Source organism: Triticum aestivum, chromosome 4A, assembly GCF_018294505.1.
Source record: "Triticum aestivum cultivar Chinese Spring chromosome 4A, IWGSC CS RefSeq v2.1, whole genome shotgun sequence".
Classification (NCBI taxonomy): Eukaryota; Viridiplantae; Streptophyta; class Magnoliopsida; order Poales; family Poaceae; genus Triticum; species Triticum aestivum.
Genome location: NC_057803.1, coordinates 665,190,656 through 665,209,626, shown reverse-complemented (window position 1 = coordinate 665,209,626; position 18,971 = coordinate 665,190,656). Strand labels below are relative to the sequence as shown.

Here is an 18,971-nt window from a genome sequence, read left to right as displayed (position 1 = left end):
GGGTCGGGGTGTCGGTGGTGTCGTGTCGAGGGTCGAGGGGTCGAGGTGTCGGGGTGTCGTATCGAGGGTCGAGGGGGACCCTCGACACGACACCTCGACACCCCGACCCCTCGACCCTCCACACGACACCCTGACACCCCGACCCCTCGACCCTCGACACGACACCCCGACCACTCGACCCTCGACACTAAACTAAAAAACCTAAACTAATTAAACTAAATAACCTAGACCAATTAAACCTAAACTAACTAAACTAGAAAACCAAAACCAATTAAACCTAAACTAACTAAACTAAACAACCTAAACTAATTAAACTAAATAACCTAAACTAATTAACCTAAACAAATTAACCTAAACTAATTAAACGTAAACTAACTAAACTAAATAACCTAAACAAATTAAACCTAAACTAAATAGCCTAAACAAATTAAACCTAAACATTAACTAAAAAACCTTAATTAATTGAACCTAAAAACTAACTAAACTAAAAAAACAGGAAAAAAACAGGGTGGCAGGGGCTCACCGTGGGGGCGGCGATGGGGCGGCGATGGGGCGGCGACGGGTGGCGCTCCTCGGGGGTGGTACACCGATGGCTGCGGAGGGGAGGCTAGGAGGGGGTGGGGAGGCAGGAAGGGGGCGGTGACCGGGCGGGGGGGCGGCAACGAAGAGGTGGTGGGCCGGTGGGGGCGGCGGGGGTGCTGGTCGGGCGGAGATGAGAGGAGAGGAGAAAGAGAGAGGGCGACGGTGGGGCGCGGGCCATTATCTTATTTTGAAGCGTTGTCGTCCGTGTCGCCTTTGCCGTCTGCAAACTGATGGCAACGGACTCTTTGCCGTCTGCTGGTGGACGGCAAAGAGATAGCCCTTTAGGGCTTACTAGCCAATGGGGCAAACACCCTCTTTGTCGTCGGCTAGCGGACGACAAAGAAGCTTCGCCGTCCGCGGCAAAATAATGGCTGATGGCAAAGCATTACTTTGCCGTCTGCTTTCTCGTGGCTGATGGCAAAGACATTCCTTGTCATCCGCTAGCAGATGGCAAATCTTTTGATTCCAGTAGTGGCAGTTCATGCACCGGTCATGATGCTGCTTTAGGCTGATGGTTGATTCCATTGGTTATACTACTCGGAAGTAATTGTATTGAATTGAATATAACATACTCCCTTTCTTAAGAAGTGCTCGCTCCGTTCCATAATATAAGAACATTTTTGACACTACACTAGTGTCAAAAACATTCTTATATTATGAGACGGAGGGAGTATAAGGCTTTAGTAATCTATAAACGCTCTTATATTTCTTACCGAGGGAGCAGCAAAAAGAACACCACATAACACTTTAGTGATCTAATATAAACGCTCTTATATTTCTTTACAAAGGAAGTAGCGAAAAAGAGCACCGCAAAACAATTTCACTAGCTTGCGAATTAACAGAGCAACAACTACCACGTTATTAGCATGAGATCCACTGTACGTCGTCCTTTATCTCTGTATATATGTATCCGGTTAACTCAAACATATATATCTCCAACTAAAACTATTCAAAACTTCCATGGCACATCATGGCCACGATCTAATCCCACGTGTGAACAACACTTTGTAAAGGCTGTGGTTACGCTACAAACATGAAACATGTACCAGCACGTACAGGTCCATCTCACACGGCAACAGTCCGCTTCGGAGGAGAATGCCGATGCGCCGCGAGCCTCGAGGCCATTCTCCTCCTCAAGAGAAGGTAGAGGGCCAGCAGGAAGAACAGGACCAGGAGATACAGCCAGAGGTAAGCTTCCCGGAGGAGGAACGGCTTGTTGCTGCCACCGTCGTCGTTGCAACTGCAGCCGCAGTCGTTGCGCAGCGGCTTGGTCCCCCTGAGGGCTCCGTCTGGGTCCAAGATGAAGTCCAGATTCGTGGCTTCACGCCCCAGCATGACACGTGTTCTTTTCGGTTTGAAGCCCTCCATCGACGCAACGACTGACAGTGAATTAAAGAAAGAGAGCCCCATTGGTGGTGTTAGCAATGGATTAGCCCTATCGATCCAAGATTTTCTACTGAAATTTTCTTTTCTTTTAAAAAGGAATCTAGGCCAAGTGAGGAACGTTAAAATCCTACCTTCATAACTCTGACCAGGTGCAAGAATCCGGTGGTAATCGCCAAAAGTTCCGCTAGCATTTATCTATGATCAAGCATGCATGGGGCAAGTATTAGGATCTCTCAAATGATAAACCCAGAAATCTCTAGCATGAATTTGCCACTTCATCCATAAGACCACAAAATAATCAAACTGCATTCAGGATCCAGAAAACGCTTACATATACGATATACCTCACTGGATATAGGTTAAGGTTGCCGAATAATCTCACCTTTGAATCGATTCCCTTCACCATGAGTGATCCCGGTATAGGACGGCCAGTATCTGCAGCAAATATCCTTCCATGAACTCCTGTCTGAAAAAAGAGTTAATATAGTGCACACAGTGATAAACATTGTCTATGTCAAGAAAATAGAACAACAAGGAGCAAAACCCAAAGGAACAACGTCGATAACACCAGAAGGTACTATTTCAGAAGGGACAGAGAATGAAATGGTGACACAGTGCCTCAACCCATACCCTGGTACAAACATAACGATAGAAGAACCCTGTGCCTCAACCCATATACTAACCGACACCAGTTCACTTCAAATAGGTCAAGGTTGTTAATTCTTTCAGGTGCATAACCATAGGAATCGAACAGTAGGAATATCTTACCTTTACAAGGCTTGCAACAAGGTTGAGCATGCTCATCTTATTTTGCTTCCATATGACAAGAAGCTGTAGCAGAAGGTTACACAGAATATCAGAACAAAAACATGTCTACCAAGTGGTTTACAACAACAGCAGCAGAAGCATAACAAGATGCAGAAGTACCTCGGATGCTTTTGGCCATTTTACATCACTAATTTCAAGTGTTAACTCAAAGCAGCCTCCATGTATATAGTTCCAGTCTTGCATGCCGCCATAAATTGGATACCTTCATCACAAATCATAAATTGCTATGTTCGATCTTGAAAAGTAGCAACACTCAGTGGAATGTTAATACATCGAAAATTCAATATAGAGTAGCAAAAAGATACTATTGGTTTGTATCTTTACCACAGTGCTCCATTTGTAATGCCTCCTTCGAATTCCTTGCTCAAAGACATGTTATAGTGTGACTGACTGTACATTGACGCCATGTAACGGAATGCCTTGTCATCAGGACATCCATAATACTGTTTTCTGTAAGCAAGATAATCTATGTGAGAATGCTTAAGTCTGAAACTAAGCAAGTTTGTGGTCCTAAAGACTAGGTGAATGAAAAATTGGATTACAAGATAACATCGTATGACATTAAATTCCAAGGGTTCCGACAGCGCCACTAGAACAGACCATTATGTGCACGACTGTTGATCAGCTGCTCATAAAACTTTAGTTGTGTGCTGCTTATCTATCTTGATGGTCCTATAAATAAGAAAAAATGCATCTAACAAATTTATGGGGCATCAAGAGAATGTTGCTGTTTAACAAGCATGGGTGGCCACATGCAATCCAACCTCTGAAAAAAACCACTTGCAAACATCAAAATTCAAGTACCAACATTAGCAAGGACTCAACGAGGCACACAAAAGATATGAATGTACATCATTCAGGAAATATACCGACACATTTGTGTGGACAATCCTTGGTTAAAATCTTATTGCTGGGTCTTAATAAGATGTAGAAAAACAGGACACACAAAAGTACTAGCAGGGGATCCTGAAACTGAATGTAAATTAGGAAACTGGCTACCTTGTATCTCTAGATCCATCCCATGGATAATTTGCAACAAGAGCACCCTGCAAAACTCAAATCAGGTGGCAATGATGATAATCAGTCAATCAGGAGCTAATTGGTAATGACTTAAGAACTATATATCAGAATAATGTCCATGAAACCAAGAAGGATCATCTGAAAATGGAAAAAAATTGTGAATTCCTAGTATTGGACCTTCAACAATTAATCCTGAAAATGGATGGATGGTAGAGTGGTATACAATGGCCATTTTCTTTTACATACATCCTGATCTTATTCTTACATACCTTTCTAGTATTAAAAACTGAAAAAATCTTCTACCATCTGCTATTGTTGTTACTTTTCTTCCTTCAACCAATTATGTTCGCACTTAAAGATCAAATGGAAGTGCCCCAGAGGTGCCCAGAGGAACCACTAGGTTAAAAATATAGTTCCAGAATTACAGGGTCTGACCCGTTCCAAAACATCCACTTTTAGAAATTAATAGTATAATTCACCATATAGCAGATTGAAAAGAAATAAGACTGAATATAACAACATCCAACCCACCAATTGCAGCGCAAATATGATTTGCCTATGCATTTTCTGTGGGAGACCTGATAAATTGAGCATGAAGTGATTAGAAGCAAAGTTAACAAGTGACCACAACCACTCCATATAGCAGGCTGAGAATAAAAAAGACATAAGACAAAATTGGTTTGTTCTGGATATGACTTTTTTGGGCACGTGAAATTTGGGGCATTCCCATGAGCAGAACATGACAGGCAGCAACCCACAAATAGAACCGAGACGTGGCTCACTACTTGACGAAGTAGCCTTGACCACAGAAACTGGGCGGTTGACAACATTTAACTAATCAAATAATTTCACAAACAGCGTCAAGGGAAGAATAATTACCCCATGCAAACTAGCAGAGGCTGTGAAGTGTTCTTGCTTTATCCAGTTCATAATAGCTCTAGTTTCAGGTTGCCGTTGCTTAATATCATCGTTGTTGGGGAAAAACTGCCAGTAAAAAAATGACAATATAAATTGAACAGCTCCAAGAAAAAGGTAAAGTGCAAAGGGGGTTATAGAATCTTCCATAAGGAAAATTAATGCATCGAGTATGTACTTGGTCAGGAAAGTCCCTGTTGAGATCAACATTGTTTGCATTACCACGCCTTCTAAGAGCAAATCCATCTGGATTCATTGATGGAAGTATATGAAGGTGTGTGTTCTCCACAATGAGAGTTGCCTACAAAATCAATTTAACAGCTAAGTTTTGAGCATAGCATATTAGTATCAATTTCCATAAAACTGGTGGAAATATTTTGGAGCAACTTCTCATAACAGCTTTGTTCAGATAAAAAGTGAGCACATTATCTCCAATGTTGAAAAATATGTTGCACATTACATGATCCATAGCAATGCAACTACAGCAACATAATTCGCAGCCTGTTTCAGAATCTAAATTTTGTTCCATAAATTAATTGCTTGGTACTCAGGTTAGATGCTATGTTTCGTTTTCATGTCATGTAGCAAAGCTCAAAATACTATAGATCGTTCATCACATAACCAAACTGTAAGTGGTTGGCCAGTCAAAAGCTCCACGACTGAGCAAAGAGCATATAGCGACTAGGGAACCTTGCGTACCAAAGGATCCTTCAGGTAGTTATCACACAGCCAATACGCAAGTTGCATAAGGACCTCTCTTCCAACAGGCTCATCGCCATGGACATTCCCAATGAACTGGAAATTTTCAAAACAAAGGCTACATCAAAAATCAAAATTACAGTCTTGGTGCCATTAACAATGAAATAGGAGAATGGCAACATAGATAGCTCTTACTTATATTATACTACTATAAGAACTGAAATAAAAGAGTTCAAGCAAGTTAGCTGAATTATTGCCAACATAGCCTTGTAAGCTAGTTTCTACAGGAAAATCATGTGCTTGGATTTTGGATGTGATTCCATTATAGCTTCGTTAACTCTCGTCGACATGGGAGAAGGGGGTAACCCCATGAAAACTCACAAAGAAGAAGAGGAACATAATAGCTATATTGTCAAGGAAGTCATTCTAAATATGAAAGAAAAGACTCACATTGCCGTTGAGGCACAGCTGTTCTTTTAGAGCACCGGAGATAAAAGGAATGATAAAGCAAGATGGTCAACAGGTGGCTCAACTTATAAAACACTTCCTTTCAGAATTTTATAAGAACGACCCACTTCTTCAGGATAAAGAGGCCACAAACCTTGAATGCTGGTTCAGCTTCTTTTAGCCCAGGCTTGTCTGATATTTCAATGGCCCACTACAAGAGCAATCAGATAAGTTATCCAGTATACAATTTTGATAAAGAATAAAGCATTAAAGCTATCATCAGTAAGTTACATACCAATGGGGAACCATTTACACTCTTCCCGATGCTGATAAAAGGTTTGTGTAATCCCTCAAAGAGAGAAGAAAGAATAGGTAAGTGAAGTTTGGATATATCATATATGAGCATACTGGAGATCTATCAGACTGGAGAGATTACAGTCCTACGCATTAAACTGATTATCGCAACCAGAAGATTAAGTTACACATACATAGTACTTTTGAAGCTTGCTGCTCAAAAGCCAGGTAACTAGGGACTGCAATCCAGAATTTCACATATACATAGACACGCCTTTTATGAATGGACTTATGTTTCGAATTTAACATGCAAAAAGACTACCTTTCGGTATTTGCCCTTCCATTTACTTATATGACACTGCTAAACAAACTGAGGACCCCAAAAAATGGTCGAGAAACTCTGAGCATACTACTCATCGACAGGGAGCAAGGTCTTATACATCATATACCTGTATATCCTGGAAACATTAGCACAGCGCCTCCCAAAGTCTTGTATAGCGCCCTCAAGTTCAGCGTTGCTCATATATCCGCGAACCATTTCTTCCCTAAAGTTGATGGAAAAGGCATTGCGTACATGTTACAGCAAATATTTTTGTGCAATAAAAACATGAATAGCAAGTAAAAGCTCCGATTAAAAAACATACGTGATCTCAGGCTGATCCTGAAGAAGACCACGCGAAAATGCCCCATGTTTATCAACGGCGATTCCTGGTTGACAACAACAGATTATTACTTGGGTAAGAAACAGCTGCCCGTATGCTGAGAACCGCAGGCGGAAGTTTATGAAGATGCTAAATAAAACCATGTGGGCAAACTCGCCGAGTGTGATCAATGCTGACTGATGAAACAAGCTTGGAGACAGGGAGAAGATATAATTGGTACAGTAATATTTTAGGAATCTAGCTTGAGATGTGCCAATTTATGACAGCGACTGATGCATTTTATTAGCTAAGTGGATGGTGTGGGCTTCACATCATAACTACGCAATCATCAGCCAGTCCATAACATAAGGCACTCATCATGCATCCAAGGTGCTCCTACTCCTCACAACTAACGATATTTCCAATCCGTACAGGTTGTACCGAAACGAAATGAGCCCCAGGCACGGCCGCACTGGATAGCTCCTGAATATAACAGCAGCGGACCCTACCAAATCCGCCCAAATCAAGCGAACTGACGGATCCGCGTCCCGCCAGGCTATCCAGCTACCTACCCGTCCGAGATGGATCGAGGTCTGGCACGGCGTCATTGCACAGACAGACGCCGCAAAAAGTAACAAGGACGGGGAGGGAGGGAGGGGACGGAACCTGGCGGCGGGCCGAGGCCGCCTCTCGCGGCGGCTTGCGTGGGGAGGGAGGCGAAGGCGCGGAGGAGGAGGAGGAGGAGGAGGAGGGGGAGGGGGAGGGAGCGGAGGGGCGAGATCGCCATGGCCGCCCTGCGGGAGGGATGGAGGGGAGGGGGGGTGGGGGTGGAGTGAGTGGCGTGCACTTTTCCGGTTGACTCGCCTCCACCTGCGCCGGTAGTGGACACGATTGCACTCAAGGTCAAGGGAAACGTGTTTGCCACTGTCTTATAATTTCAACCTCAACTCGGACATAGTAGCACCAGTGGTCTAGTGGTAGAATAGTACCCTGCCACGGTACAGACCCGGGTTCGATTCCCGGCTGGTGCAGATTCACATTTTTTTTTTTGTATTTCTTCAACAATTTTTCCAATAATAAGCAGAAAAAGGTTTGGTTTTAAATTCGGAAAAGCTTCAAATCACACGACTGAAAGGCTCGCCGGTTGCAACATTGTTGCTGTTTCAGAGCCATGGCTGATCTGACAGTCGGGGAGGCGGAGTTATCAGCGGGATAACTCGTAGCACGACCCTTTCAAGTTCTTTAGTAAATAAATTTGCCTTTCAAATGCAAACAATAAAATGTTGCAACCACGACTAAATCAAAAAGGAAATGCCGAACCGGTTTCAGCGATCGCCAGCAATATCTGCATCTATTTCACGCTTCAAAGCCAGCTGCACTGGTTTTAGTCGCAAAATTTCTCTCAGTGATGTACCACTGCCATCTCAAGAAAATCAAATTAATTGTCCAATACTCCCTCTGTTTCTAAATATAAGTCTTTGTAGAGATTCCACTATGGACTACATACGGAGCAAAATGAGTGAATCTACACTCTAAAGTGCCATCTATATACATCCCTATGTGGTCCATAGTGGAAAGTAGATAGGAAAAGAATGCAGATACAGAACCTTGGGGCAGTTTCACTTATTTCAGAGTGTACGTTTTTTCAGAAGAATACAGCGGAGAACAATGGAAAAACTTCTCCAAAACAAAACCAAGTATAACTCTACTTGTAGAATTTTTCGGCACTTTTCCGCCAAAAAAATAGTGCATTGAGGCACAACATTCTGTGCATATGATCATGCCAACTATGAAAGTACGAAACGAGCAAGCCTCGCCATATGCTGTCCACTTTCCAGCAAGAACTAGCGTAACAGGGTGTGGCGGTACGTGGTTTTTTCTTCTTCTCACACCAGGGTGCGAGTCCATGTTGTAGCACCACCTAAACATCCTGGAAGACCAAGGTTCGCAGCACCAGCACCGCAGGACGGAGCTTCTCGGCGTGAAATAAACCCCTCTGGACCGGGGGTTTAACCCTTAGGCACAGGAGCAACGACAGCCGTGGTGCTACGCTGCTCGGCACAAAACGTCAGTATGTACTCGGTGAACAAGGGGCGAAGGCCTGCAGTGCAACAGAAAAGGCATAAGGCGAAGCTACTATGTAAGCTGGAGATATACAATGTGCAAAGGTCGTGTGACCAAAACTCACCTTTCAGGAAGGAAGATGACTACACGAGGCTACCACACTAAAGTACAGCTCGTCTACTTTGAACTGGAGACCTTTAGTAGCTCATGGAACGCTTCTTGGGGGATATCGACGGACCCGACACGTTTCATGCGCTTCTTCCCTTCCTTCTGCTTCTCTAGCAACTTCTTTTTGCGGGTGATATCACCACCATAGCACTTGGCCAGAACGTTCTTTCTCATTGCTGACAGACTGGAAATGACACAAGACGACATGCTCAGTTATGTACTTGTCAAATGCACATGTTTTTTACTTAAAAAAAAAGAGTACTCCAGCTAAGCTAACCTGATACCAAACAGAATATTTTTCATGTAACTGAATAATGCATGGGCAGTTGAACATAAATTAGGACTGGGTGACTAACTAGTATTCCAAGCTAGGGAGTCCTAACAAGCTACCCGTACCTTTTCCACATGTTTCATGACCAAAATACAGAATAGGACGAGACACTGAACCATGGGACTGATGCACAAAGGCTGATTAGTCATGATATACAAGCAGATCTTTTGAGGCCAATGGAAAGGTTAAGATGGAACCATTATCAAGTCAGACAAAGAACTCAATGAAAACCATAGTTCAAAAAGGCGCGCCCAGGCGAGGGGCTTAAGTGCACGTAGGCTCTAGGCGATAGCAAAACGCCTAGCACTTAAGTGCGCTTCATCTGCGCATAAGCGTGCGCTTTGGTCAGAAAGCACAAGACGGTGGCAAGATGCACAATTAACGCCTAGCGCTTTTTTTAACTATGATGAAAACTACTCTATAAAAGAAAAATCAAACCCAGTTCCCATGACACTAAATTCTAAGGAACAGCTGATGTTCCAATGAACATACTCATTCAGGCAAATTACAAGCCTGAAATTGAATGGACAAATCCGACTTTACTCCGAACTGAACATGCATTTCATGTTAATAACTATATACTTATTCACAGAAAAGTTCAATTCCTAAATAGCTATAGATGCACTTGCAAATAAGTGAAGTGCATACAAATGTTAACTTCAAAGCACTTCGAATGAACACAAATCTTTAACAAAAGTTGTGCAAGGAAAGATGGAGTAGTATTCAAGAAAACTAAAGCAGAACTAATATCTTACGTTTCCCTTGCAATAACCTTTGAACCAATTGCTGCTTGTATAGTGATCTCGAACATTTGCCTGCACAATGAGAGACCAAAGAGTACAAAATGAACTTAAGTGGAAAGAGTGGCGAAAGGAAATAAAGTGTCCCCAATCGGCACAAGGATAATTTTTTGGTTGCAGCAGCATTTTCCCCAATACCGAAATCCACTTTTTTTCTGCTTCACAATCCTCTTTTCCAATGTAACTATATTTCCCTTCCAATTGTAATTTATAAGTCATGAGAATGCTCAGAAACAATCCAATCAAAGAGCACTGGCCAGTAACCATCATTGGGCATGAACTATATGTGAGAAAAAAATACAAATTTTCACACTGCAACAATTTTTTACTCAGTAGACAAGAAAAAAGTAATACAGCAAGTCTAGTGTTGTGCATTCAGAGAGTCACCCACTGGCCACTGTTGAAGGAAATATAAGTTATGGTGGATTGCTTTAGCTAATTATTGGAATTGAACACATGCATTACTTAAGGAGACAAAGTTCAACTTCAAATTTCACCCGATGATTAGACAGATATAGGATCAAGATCCGCCAAGCTCATGATTTTCTATGTAAATCCTATAGACATAGACTTATCATTTTACGCATCAGAGTCCCAAAACAAGGAGCATAATGGATACCTTTCTATAAATTTCTTGAGCTTGTCCACTAATTCTCTTCCAACCTTCTGAGCTTTTTGGTTATGGATTATAGTAGCCATAGCATCAACAGGCTGGCCGTTAAGTAGAATATCCATCTTAACAAGATCAGATTTTTGATACCTGTTGAAGTGAACTGAAGTTAGTGTGACAAGAACCAAATATAGTGATACAAAGCTGTGGCATTTTTTTTTCCTTTTCTGTCATAGAAGAAATTCCTATGTGCTACTTGAATAGCTATCTCACACCCAATGTAAATAATGCAAATAATTTGTACACCACTTGGCTAATTAATCCAGTGAGTGAAAACAGTTGAAGTCATTTAACGACTCGAACAGTTACTAGTCAAATAGTCACCGGGGAGATGTTCCCGAAACATAAGATGTCTAAAGTAAAAAATTGTTCTCGTTGGTACTTAGTAGGCTGGATTAGGGACTTGCACTAGGGGTAATATTCATAAGCAAGGCCAACAACTTTCAAGAAACAAAGGGGATATAAAATGTTCAATGGAAAAGAATGACCAGAGCACAGGAATTCGATGAGCAACAACCTTACAACCATATCATATTCGTTTTCATCTCAAAATCTCTAAAGATGACAAACACAGTAGTGTAACCAGTCCTTATCTCATTTTTAAAATTGAAAACAGTACATACTCAGAATCTTCATAGTCAAAAGTAGCATAACCAGATGTTATGCTTTTCAACTCATTGTAGAAGTCCACAATGATCTCCCTCAAAGGTAATCGGTACTTCAATAAAGCTCTATTGCTGCATCAAACATAGCCATGATGAGCAAAAACAAAAACAAAAAATTACTTAAAAAATGTGATTTAGGGGAAACAATTACGCATCAATGAATGTATATTCTTGCTGTTCTCCCCTCCTTTCCGAACAAAGCATAATTACAGGACCAACATACCTAAAAGAAATGGTTGATCATCATCAAACTCTTTCTAGTTGTGGATGGAACAGAAAAACTAATGAGAAAGGAAGCAGATCTTACTCACTAGGAATAATAATTGTTGCAATGACTGTTGGCTCCCAGCAGGCCGTTATACGTTTTCCAGCATTGAAATTCAAGGCCGCAGGGTTCTCAATTTGCACTTTGCTGAACAAAACAATCAAGCTCAGATATCCTAGCAGAGAACAAGTATAATATCATTGATTCATTGTAACTGCTCACCTTTCATCACCATATTCAAAGATATATGGTACAGTTGGTATGGTGGATATGACTTGAGCCCCATATTCCTGTACAAAATGCAGTGGCAAATAAAATCTCATGAATGATGACTTCCCTAGAAATAGTTTTATCAGATCATGCAAGAACACTGCCACCACCCTTTTTCCATCATCTAGGTGAGAGCAGAAGTGCATGCACATGGTCCAATTGAGAAAAAAAGGCTCCATTATTGAATTGTGACATAGGTGGATAGATATTGCAAACTTAAGTGGCTGTAATTATGCAAAGTAAATTCATTTGAATCGTAAATCCACACAACGAAAATGATAAGAATTCCTCTTCCAAGGCTAAAGGGACCACAAAACCATCGGGTATTGATTACTAAAAATGAGGTATCATGCAAACTAAACACTAGAATTAGAATCTCTGAAAGGTGTTCACTACTTTTCTTGACAAAAGATTTTGCCTTAATACACACATGGCTGCTGATGCACTAAAAAAATCCCTCTTTTGGCTGGTATTATATCCAATGTACTGAAAAAAGGTCTATGATGCCTCATATTATGCCGTATACTCATGCTGGGTACTCTCACCTGTTATAAGTAGGTAAACAGGTTTAGTAGGTATAACAGGCCAATTAATCAGGCAAGATAGACCCCCTTACAATCGACTAGCAGGGGCTTAACTGGCATCTTTCAGTAATGGGGATGCAAATTTTCCTACGAGAGTATACTGACCCATTTTTGTTGTTCGAAAGAACTCAAGGTGGTATTAATTAAGTGCAAAGCTGTTTACAGCTGTGTACAGTATTACTTATAATTACATGCCACCAATAAACTGACAATTCTTTGCAAAAGTAATAGCAAAACTATACTTGCTCAAGCCGTTGATGAAACACATCCATGTGCAGCAATCCTAGGAAACCGCATCTGAAAAGATACACACGACACAAACCCTTGTACGGATCAATAATGAATTGAGGAATGTTTGGACACTTGATAGCATGTGATCAATGGAAGGGGAGCATACTGAGCATGCAGAAAAGCTTATACCTGAAGCCCATGCCAAGTGCAGTGCTTGTCTCTTTTGTAACAGACACGCTGGCATCATTACATGTTAGCTTCTCAATTGCATGGCTAAGAGCCTCAAAGTCAGAACCATCAGCTGGGTATACACCAGAGAAGACCATGTGTCTCACAGGCTTGAAACCTAAATGACTATTTTACATGATGTCACATAATACCACAAAAGAAAAACTAAGAAAAAAATGCATATAGAACTGTCAATAAATCAAATGTGGTGTTCCCAGGGCCCAACTATTAAATTAATCAGATGATAAAAAATGATCTCAGGAGGGTCTGGAATTCCATACCAGGAAGTGGTTCAACGATAGTCTTAGCCTGATGAAGAGTATCACCAATCCGTGCTTCTTTAGTTGAACGCATTCCAGTTATAACATATCCAACTTGTCCAGTGTAAAGCACTCCAGTAGGGGTAAGCTCAGGATGCATAATGCCAACATCAAAGACTTCATATGTGCGACCAGTCGCAGCTGATGAAATCTTATCTCCCTTGCGCATCGCACCATCAACAATAGCAACATGACATATCACCCCTTTGTATTCATCGTAGTACGAATCTAAGAGCAGCATTCGTACAGGAGAATCACAATTCCCAGGTGGGCAAGGTATACGCTCGATAACAGCAGGTAACACCTGGCTAAGGCCTTGACCAGTTTTGGCGGAAGTGAGCAGAGCTTCACTTGGATCAATGTCAAATAACCTCTTCAACTGGGCCTTTACATTGTCTGGGTCAGCAGTAGGCTGATCAATCTTGTTAATGACAGGAATAATGCTAAGGTTTGACTCAAATGCAAGGTAAAAATTTGCAATTGTTTGTGCCTGTACACCTTGGGCTGCATCAACTACTAGAAGTGCACCCTGGCAAGCTGCTAGGGACCTGGAAACCTCATAGCTGAAATCCACATGGCCTGGAGTATCAATCAGGTTAAGCAAATAGCTTGAAGTATCTGTCCCATGGGACTCGGGATTTTCCACTGTATGCTTGTAGAACATAGTCGCGGTTTGGGCTTTGACGGTGATGCCCCTTTCTTTCTCTACCTGTTGATACCAGATATAAATGTTGCAATAAAGGGCTGAAAGTATAAAACTATACAGCAGGGATTTATCCACCTCAGGAACAGGAGGAACTTTAGGGAAATGGGAATATTTAAGAAACAAGGTAAGTCAACAGTGAAGGTATGCCATTCATGCTAATATTACCATCCGGAAATAAGTAATGACACAAATGAGGAAGCCTAAAGAGAAACCAACTGCCCTCAACCATTTTGCAATTTAGAATGAAGAATTCCCAATGTATAATTTTATCAAACTCCATATATTTACCAGATTCCATATTAAGATAGAGCCTATCTGCTAATCCCTGTAAATCCCAAAGTACTGATAAAAAAAATGCTAATAATCTTCTTATTACTTATTAGCACACACGGTAGGTTAAGTTAGAAGTTACCATATGAATACTTTTTATTGGTTCGTTGCCTTGTCTTCTCTAAATCCATCTCAGTTTTCGTGGCTGCGGGTTTGTATGGAGACTGATGTGCCACATGATTGGATTTCTTTATCAATTTCGTAGCAACACACAGGTATTCAGCTAGTAATAATATGCAACTGTATGTTGTAAGGTTGTTATCTCTGACGCATTCATTAACACCTGAAAGAAAATCGTCCTTCTATCAAAGTAACGACGTTGCTGGTACTGCAGTTCTACCATGTACGAACTTCAAAATTACGAATGCATCGTCGCAATATGTTCCCTCATTCAGTGAATTTAAGTAATGAAAGAGCCAACATTTCAATCGAATTGCTCGTGTTTGGAGAAGGGGGGGATTTTCGCGTCGCACCTGCAGCTTGTCGAGGTACTGAGCCCCATGGCCCTTCTGGATGGTGCCGGTGAGCTCCAGCAGCCGGTCGGCGAGCGTGGACTTGCCGTGGTCGACGTGCGCGATGATGGAGAAGTTCCGGATCCGCTCCGGCGGGTACTGCCCCAGCTCCGACGCCGACACGCCGGGGCGGGGGCGGTGCTCCGGGGACGCCTGGGAGGACAGGAGACGCTCGGGCAGCACGATCGCCCGGGAGGGGGCGGGGGCGTTGGCCAGCTTGCGGACGGCGCTGCGGGCGGCCCGCCGGAGCGCGGCGGCGCCGGCCATGCGGAACCGCGGGGCGGCGGGGGGCTAGGGTTCTGAGAGGGATTTTGGCGAGAAGGGCTTCACGGGTGGGGGGAGTGGGTGGAAGCGGTGTATAGACCAGAAAAATGTTTGTACAGACTGTGAAGGTGGGCCAGTTTGCACTTTGCAACATTCTACAGAGAGTAAGGGGCCTCTTTGATTCAAAAGATTTTTATATAGTAAGTACAATTTTGAAGAATTGCAATCCTTGGGAATTTTTCTTACGCTGGTAGTTTGATTTGTAAGATTAAGCTCTACATTAATTTTATCCTAAGAATGCACCTGCCTCTGTTTCATAACATGGTGCGCATAGATTTTTTTTAAAGTCAAACATCACAAACTTTGATCCAGTCTGTCGAGAAAAACATCGACATCTGGAATGCTAAACATATATCATTAGATTCATCATAAGATGTAGTTTTCATATTGTACATATCTGGTATTGTAGATATAAATATGTTTACCCGCAAAAAGAAAACGTAGATATAAATATGTTTCTCTATAAACTTGGTCAAAGTTTGCATAGTTTGACTTTTCATAGTTTGACTTTAAAAAAAAATCGTGCTACATTATGGAACGGAAGGAGTACTACATTGCGTATAAATTTTAGTATATACACTCAACATCTTGAAAATAATCCTTTGTTTTTCCAGCAAAGAAATCAAACAAACCAAAATCATGTATCATATGGTCACAAATGACTCACAGGCCACAAATGACCTCGGATGAAGATGCGCCCAAAAGCAAATTTAGCCGCTTTAACGAGACGAACAACTTTCATGTTGAACATTTTTCGATTCGAAGCCATTTTGAGGACCGAATCTCTCACACAAAACAGCCGATTGGTGGTGCTACCCATCAGACACGTGTCTGGTAGGGCGCCATATTTAGCCTCCTGGTAGGGCTACATTCTGATGGCTCTAACTTTTGCATACGAATTTGGACTGAGATGATTTTTATATTAAAATCGATTGTTCGACGAGACACACAACTTTCGTGTTGAAACGTTTTCCATTAGAGGCCATATCAATTGAGTTTTATACCATTCTTTAATATGGTGTCAACATGAGCATCTCTGAACTTGTCATAACCATTGCATAAGAGCTTCATTTTAGACCATGTTCATATCCATATTGATCTTTCTAAAGAGAGTCATCCGGAGGTGACCTCCAATCATAAGTTTGAAGTAGTCTTGATATGACCTAAGCTAATTTTATGACTGTACCACTTTTGAGCGTCAACACATGCCCCCTATTTTTTGGGCATTGCTAGCGTGCCGAAAAATAACTTGTACAAAGTTTGTTCTATGAACGATGTCAACACTCCATCGGCCATTTTGTATGTGCTTAGGGTGATAAGTATATATCAACTATTACTTGTTTGAATCCTTGATGCAAACTTAGGTAAAAACTTCTCAACTTTTATAACAATCCGATAATAAAGTTTCATAGATATATATCTGAATGCCATCTTCCGAACCATATTGTTCACTCTTTTCCTAGAATTTTGCAGATAATCACGAATGAACTTCTTCAGTTTCATTAGTGGCCGAAGCGATGAGCTCCAATTCGGCCTTACCTACGTTGGCGAGAATAAGCATCGGCTATTGATAGATACTAGAACGTAAAGGCGCGCGTTGTTGCACCCGCACATTTTATTGGAAGGACAATATAAATGTATGAGAAAATCTGGACATCACAGAAAAGAGAAAAATGAACCTACACTACCAGAAACCGTAATATTTTTGTGGGTCGACTAATTTTCCTGTCGGGGCCGCAACTAGCTCACAGGAAAAATAATTGGACTGTCGGTCGCCAGGGATATGTCTAATATTCCTGTGGGCTGAGTAAGTACCGACAGAAATATAATTTTCGGCCCACCCGCGAAACACTAGGTCGCGAAGAATTTTTAGCCGCGCGCATCTGGAAACTATGCCCCGGCCCCGCCATGGAGCCCTGTTTTCACGCCCGTCATCGCGGCACGCCCAAATCCAATCCCCCCAGATCTCCTTTATCCTTTCCTTCTGCGCCACCCAACCCCTCTGCTTTCGAGGCCTCCGACCACCATCCCTCCATGGCTCCCCGCCCAGTGCCTTCCAAGGTCACCCGAGTGCCTCAATCTGCTCTCTATGATGTGGATCTGTACCCATTGGCCACCACCATCCATGGCTCCTTCGGTATTGTGACACGACGTTTCCCATCTCCGTTCTAGACATCACCATGTGACACCAACGCCTGGCCTGCTCCTCCACCACGGCCCAGCTCGGACCACGCCGCTATCGACGCCACCGTTGCGAATCCACCCCAACTCGAGCAGTTCACCGGCGTCATGGAGGTACGTGACCTAAATCTCAAAACTAGGTTGTTTCCTGTTTCTGGCATTTCCGGATCCCCAAATCTGGTGCGGCTTAGGAATTTCCATATCCAGCCTCAGATCTGATCTATAGAACCGTAGTTTGGATGCAAAATAGTCCCCAAAACTGGCGCAGCTCCTTAGATCTCAAATGTCGTTCTGTATTTCAGCTACATCTTTGAGGAAATTGCAACCATTTATTGTTGCCTTAGTGCTTAAATTAGTTTGGAGGCAACAACACGTATCCACAGGATCTGAAATTTTACTAAGAATGTGTGAGATACTGAGGGTGTACTCGAGGAGTTTCAATTAGTTCTCAAACTTTTAGCATGGATGGGTTGGATACAACTGTACATATCCAAAATGCATGTAATGTTGTTTCAGACTAGATGATAATTTTCTTTCTATTTTAATGGGATTTTTTCATTGACTTACCTGTACAACACCATAATAATTCAATCTCTATTTTTTCTGTCCATACATTTTGATTTTACCTGCTTCAAATATGTTGACATTCAGGAAGCACCGAGCAGCCGCATTGCAAATATGAGGAACATCATCAGTGCAAGAAGTCCAGATTCACTCGACGGCGAGAAATAGTCTCATATTTTTGTTCCAAATAGTATGTACCACTCCCCACTTTGATACTTATGAACACCCATCTGAGATCTCCATTTCCTTGTTACAGTTCATCCAGATCAGTAGTACGATTTAAGGTTCATGATCCAGCTATAAGAGAGGTGTAATATCCTCTGCCCTTGACATGGTATGGTACATACTGTTATTTTCCTAGCTGTCTCCAAATTCATGTATTGATTAATTTCGATTCAAGTTTTCTATCTTGCAAGATCATGCTATCTTCAGAACATCTGAAATGCACCTAAACATTATATTTCAGAGTATTGACAATGAAACTGTACCAGGAAAGGCCTAGTACCATCAGCTATGCTCAAGATATGAACGCTCTGTTTTAACAATTAACACGACAAAGATATGTTCAGGGGCTCCTATCATGGTGTTTTAACAATAAACATAATCAATTTTCAACCCTTTCGGACTTCACTTGGTATTTTTCATGCATTTACTATTTTTTTCAGCTAAATGACGCTGAAATTAAAAAACACTACAAATGAACTCTGAAAAGGTTGAAAGTTGGCATGGTATCATCATTTCACCCACATAGCATGTGGTAAAAAGTTGAGAGGGCTACGGCAAAAACTGGATGCACTTCATGTACAAAATGGACAATATCTTTCGAAGTATCAGGTTTCGGACGAAAACTCATCTGTAAAAAGGGATTTCACTTTTGTGAATTTATTTGAACTCCAGACTTTTTGTGTGTTGAAAATGCACCATTCGAAGCCATATCATCAATTTT

At 41.8% G+C, this 18,971-nt stretch overlaps 2 protein-coding genes, 1 long non-coding RNA gene and 1 other non-coding gene across 8 annotated transcripts; 2 read left to right on the top strand and 2 right to left on the bottom strand.

The window, feature by feature from the left end:
* Positions 1-1,312: 1,312 nt before the first annotated feature.
* LOC123087968 (carboxypeptidase SOL1) lies at positions 1,313-7,638 on the bottom strand. 4 transcript variants are annotated; one of them, XM_044510085.1, is made up of 15 exons: positions 7,479-7,638; positions 6,816-6,879; positions 6,621-6,716; positions 6,173-6,203; positions 6,032-6,088; positions 5,431-5,526; positions 4,910-5,032; positions 4,696-4,800; positions 3,796-3,842; positions 3,121-3,246; positions 2,896-2,998; positions 2,737-2,799; positions 2,351-2,434; positions 2,100-2,163; positions 1,313-1,961 (listed from the first exon to the last, which is right to left on the bottom strand). In XM_044510085.1, exons 1-15 carry the CDS (start codon positions 7,597-7,599, stop codon positions 1,648-1,650), a joined length of 1,494 nt encoding a protein of 497 aa, XP_044366020.1. In that variant the 5' UTR covers positions 7,600-7,638; the 3' UTR covers positions 1,313-1,647. The 4 variants fall into 4 exon arrangements, with proteins under 4 accessions (XP_044366020.1, XP_044366021.1, XP_044366022.1 ...); XM_044510086.1 differs by having other exon boundaries at positions 6,173-6,226; positions 7,479-7,496; XM_044510087.1 differs by lacking the exons at positions 6,032-6,088; positions 6,173-6,203; positions 6,621-6,716; positions 6,816-6,879; positions 7,479-7,638 and adding an exon at positions 5,881-5,985.
* Positions 7,639-7,772: 134 nt separating this feature from the next.
* TRNAG-GCC (transfer RNA glycine (anticodon GCC)) lies at positions 7,773-7,843 on the top strand. Its single transcript has one exon. It is a non-coding gene; the product is annotated as a tRNA-Gly (tRNA).
* Positions 7,844-8,411: 568 nt separating this feature from the next.
* On the bottom strand, positions 8,412-15,292 carry LOC123087967 (translation factor GUF1 homolog, mitochondrial). 2 transcript variants are annotated; one of them, XM_044510082.1, is made up of 12 exons: positions 14,918-15,292; positions 13,370-14,117; positions 13,050-13,206; positions 12,872-12,926; positions 11,998-12,065; positions 11,818-11,922; positions 11,662-11,733; positions 11,469-11,582; positions 10,795-10,935; positions 10,131-10,190; positions 9,001-9,228; positions 8,412-8,913 (listed from the first exon to the last, which is right to left on the bottom strand). In XM_044510082.1, exons 1-11 carry the CDS (start codon positions 15,221-15,223, stop codon positions 9,054-9,056), a joined length of 2,001 nt encoding a protein of 666 aa, XP_044366017.1. In that variant the 5' UTR covers positions 15,224-15,292; the 3' UTR covers positions 8,412-8,913; positions 9,001-9,053. The 2 variants fall into 2 exon arrangements, with proteins under 2 accessions (XP_044366017.1, XP_044366018.1); XM_044510083.1 differs by having other exon boundaries at positions 8,412-8,863.
* A 1,879-nt stretch (positions 15,293-17,171) lies between these two features.
* LOC123082983 (uncharacterized) lies at positions 17,172-18,445 on the top strand. Its single transcript, XR_006439177.1, has 2 exons — positions 17,172-17,575; positions 18,113-18,445. It is a non-coding gene; the product is annotated as an uncharacterized lncRNA (long non-coding RNA).
* The last annotated feature ends 526 nt before the right edge of the window (positions 18,446-18,971 follow it).

What these genes read in the sequence shown, in the direction of transcription:
- LOC123087968 (XM_044510085.1), bottom strand. Translation starts at nt 7,599, where the DNA reads ATGGCGATCTCGCCCCTCCGCTCCCTCCCCCTCCCCCTCCTCCTCCTC. An exon ending in CGGCCTCGGCCCGCCGCCAG is followed by an intron (nt 6,880 to 7,478) that starts GTTCCGTCCCCT and finishes GTTGTCAACCAG; the next exon opens with GAATCGCCGTTGATAAACAT. An exon ending in GATGGATCTAGAGATACAAG is followed by an intron (nt 3,247 to 3,795) that starts GTAGCCAGTTTC and finishes TCTTGCTTACAG; the next exon opens with AAAACAGTATTATGGATGTC.
- LOC123087967 (XM_044510082.1), bottom strand. Translation starts at nt 15,223, where the DNA reads ATGGCCGGCGCCGCCGCGCTCCGGCGGGCCGCCCGCAGCGCCGTCCGC. An exon ending in TTTGAATATGGTGATGAAAG is followed by an intron (nt 11,923 to 11,997) that starts GTGAGCAGTTAC and finishes TGTTTTGTTCAG; the next exon opens with CAAAGTGCAAATTGAGAACC. An exon ending in CTCAAGAAATTTATAGAAAG is followed by an intron (nt 10,191 to 10,794) that starts GTATCCATTATG and finishes CTCATTGTGCAG; the next exon opens with GCAAATGTTCGAGATCACTA.